Below are 2,308 nucleotides of genomic sequence, written 5' to 3' on the forward strand. Positions count from 1 at the left end.
TGGCTCAGTGGTTGAGCGTCAACCTATGAACCAGGAGGCCACTGTTCAATTCCCAGTCAGGGCACAGGCCCGGGTTGCCGGCTCCATCGCCAGTGTGGGGCGTGCAGGAGGCAGACGATCAATGATTCTCTCTCACCATTGATGTTTCTCTCTCCCTCTCCCTTCCTCTCTGAAATCAATAAAAATATATTTTTTAAAAATAACGAAAATAAAAAAATTATCTTTATTGTTGAAAGTATTACAGATGTTGCATTCCCCCCCACTGGCCCCCCTCCTCCTCCCCACTCACATCCCATCCCCACTGGTGTCGTTATTACTGCAGCCACTTTCTCTCCCAGTGTCCCCGTTTGGACCATAGAGCGTAAGGTCACATTGTTCCTACAAAGCAGGTTTGGTTCTGTAGTAGTGTTTCATATGCTCATTGCAACAAGTCCCGCAAACAGAGAGCCGTAGAGAGGAGATTAAGGATGGCTGCCAACCCCCCACAAAGCCGGCCCTTTGGGGTGGCGTTCACGGAAGGGGCCGTGGAGATGGTCGCTCAAGTCCAGGACACCTGCTAAAGGAAGCTCCCTGTGCCAGGAGGAGGGCGACGGGTCTCAGAGGCTCCTGCGGCCAGGTTGTGACCTGCAGGCCTCCGAGGTGGGCTTCCCCGAGGCGTCTCTACCAGGGGCTCGTGGCCCCGCAGCCAGCCCCGCACAGGCCTCTGAGTCGTGGGCAGCTTCACGCCCCTGAGAGCGCTCCAGGGTGGGTCCCGCCCAGCTCAGGGTGGCCTCGGGGCCCTGACTCATCAGCCCCCAGGTTCACAGCCAGGCTGGAGGCGGGGAACAGTCCCCTGACCGGTCACCTCCCTGCAGACGCGCCCCGGCTGATGGAGCTCCCCCGGGAGGTCACCGTGGAGCTGGGCAGGAGCGCCCTCCTGGCCTGTCGGGCCGCAGGCCGCCCGCCCCCGACCGTCACCTGGCGCCGTGCGGACAGCCAGCCGCTGCAGCCCGGCCGGGGCAGCAGGGCCAGGCAGCCCGAGGCCGGAGTGCTGTTTTTTGAAAGTAAGAGCTTGGACCTGGGGAGGGTGGGCAGGGAGACGGGGTGGCCCCAGTCTGGGTGGCTGGGAGCAGGACCCTGAGCCCAGCCCTGACCGTGGGTGATATTTGGGGTCATGTTTAACTGGGCAACTCTGGTCAAGTCATAATCACTACCCTGAACTGATCATAGTAACGACAGTGACAGTGTTACCACCTGGGCTTCATATTATGGGTGTTAGCCATCACCACCCATCACCATCACCACCCTGCTAAAGCTACACTGTGCTGTGTGCGCGACTGGATGCTGGGTGCAGTGTCCACGTCATCTTATTGACCCTTTTCCCAATCACACTGCAAGGCATAGGTATTGGTGAATTAGCCCCATTCTACAGATGAGCAGGTTGAGGCCTTCTCACCCTTCCACGCCCGGCGGCATCCCCCATCCCTCTCCTCTCCGCCATCTCACCCTCCCACCTGACCCCTGCAGGGCCAGGCTGTGGCACGGGCTCCCTCTGTGCCGGGGAGCCGAGCCTGTGGGGGCTGGAGCCGTGCCGTGGCCCCCAACACTCAGGCCCCCCTCTTTCCTGCCCCTCAGGTGTGGTCCCTGAAGACCAGGCCCCTTATGTCTGTGAAGCACAAAATGTTTTTGGGAAGGTCCAGGCGGAGACCCAGCTCCTGGTGACGGGACACGGTTCGCTGGTGGATCGGGGGAGGCGGGGAGGTGGGAGGTGGACACCCAGGGAGCCCCCCCCATGACCACCCATCCTTTGGGACAGATGTGTCTGTGGCCCGGTATCCGAGGGGAGCCAGCTTCCTGGGCAGGTTCCCGGGGGCGGGGAGGGTGGAGCCTCTGTCCCCACAGATGCCCACGGGGATCCAGTGTGACCAGCACCCTGTCCTTCCCCACAGCCCCCCCACAGATCGCCAGCGGCGCCCCCACCGTGCGGGTGCTGGAGAGGCAGCCTGTGTCGCTGCCCTGCATCATCCTGGCCGGGAGGCCCTTCCCCGAGAGGCGCTGGCTCAAGGCCGGCCAGCCAGTGAGTGCTGGGCCTCCGGGGGTAGAGCGGGGGAGGTGGGCAGTGAGGGACAGGGGCGGGGGGAGGTTTGAGGGGGGGCGGGGCAGCGGGGGACAGGGGTGGGGGCGGCTGTCACATTCACACCTTGGCCTCCGCTCTTCTGCTCCCTGGTTTAGAAGGTCCTCATCCTTCCTCCCTCTCTTCCCTGCCTCTTTCCAGAACCTTCTCTGATAATGTGCTGAGAGCATTGTCACCCTCTGAAGCAGGGGTGGG

At 62.2% G+C, this 2,308-nt stretch overlaps 1 protein-coding gene across 1 annotated transcript in view; it reads left to right on the forward strand.

The window, feature by feature from the left end:
• The window catches only part of LOC102424797 (hemicentin-2-like), a gene marked incomplete at both ends in the record, with an annotated part of 105,169 nt that overhangs the window by 14,126 nt on the left and 88,735 nt on the right, over nucleotides 1-2,308 (forward strand). The window contains 3 exon segments of the mRNA XM_023748081.1: nucleotides 855-1,043; nucleotides 1,615-1,710; nucleotides 1,929-2,056. Of these exon segments, the coding sequence (XP_023603849.1) occupies nucleotides 855-1,043; nucleotides 1,615-1,710; nucleotides 1,929-2,056 (413 nt within the window).

The sequence above is a fragment of the Myotis lucifugus genome, unplaced genomic scaffold, assembly GCF_000147115.1.
Source record: "Myotis lucifugus unplaced genomic scaffold, Myoluc2.0 scaffold_1126, whole genome shotgun sequence".
NCBI classification, from domain to species: Eukaryota; Metazoa; Chordata; class Mammalia; order Chiroptera; family Vespertilionidae; genus Myotis; species Myotis lucifugus.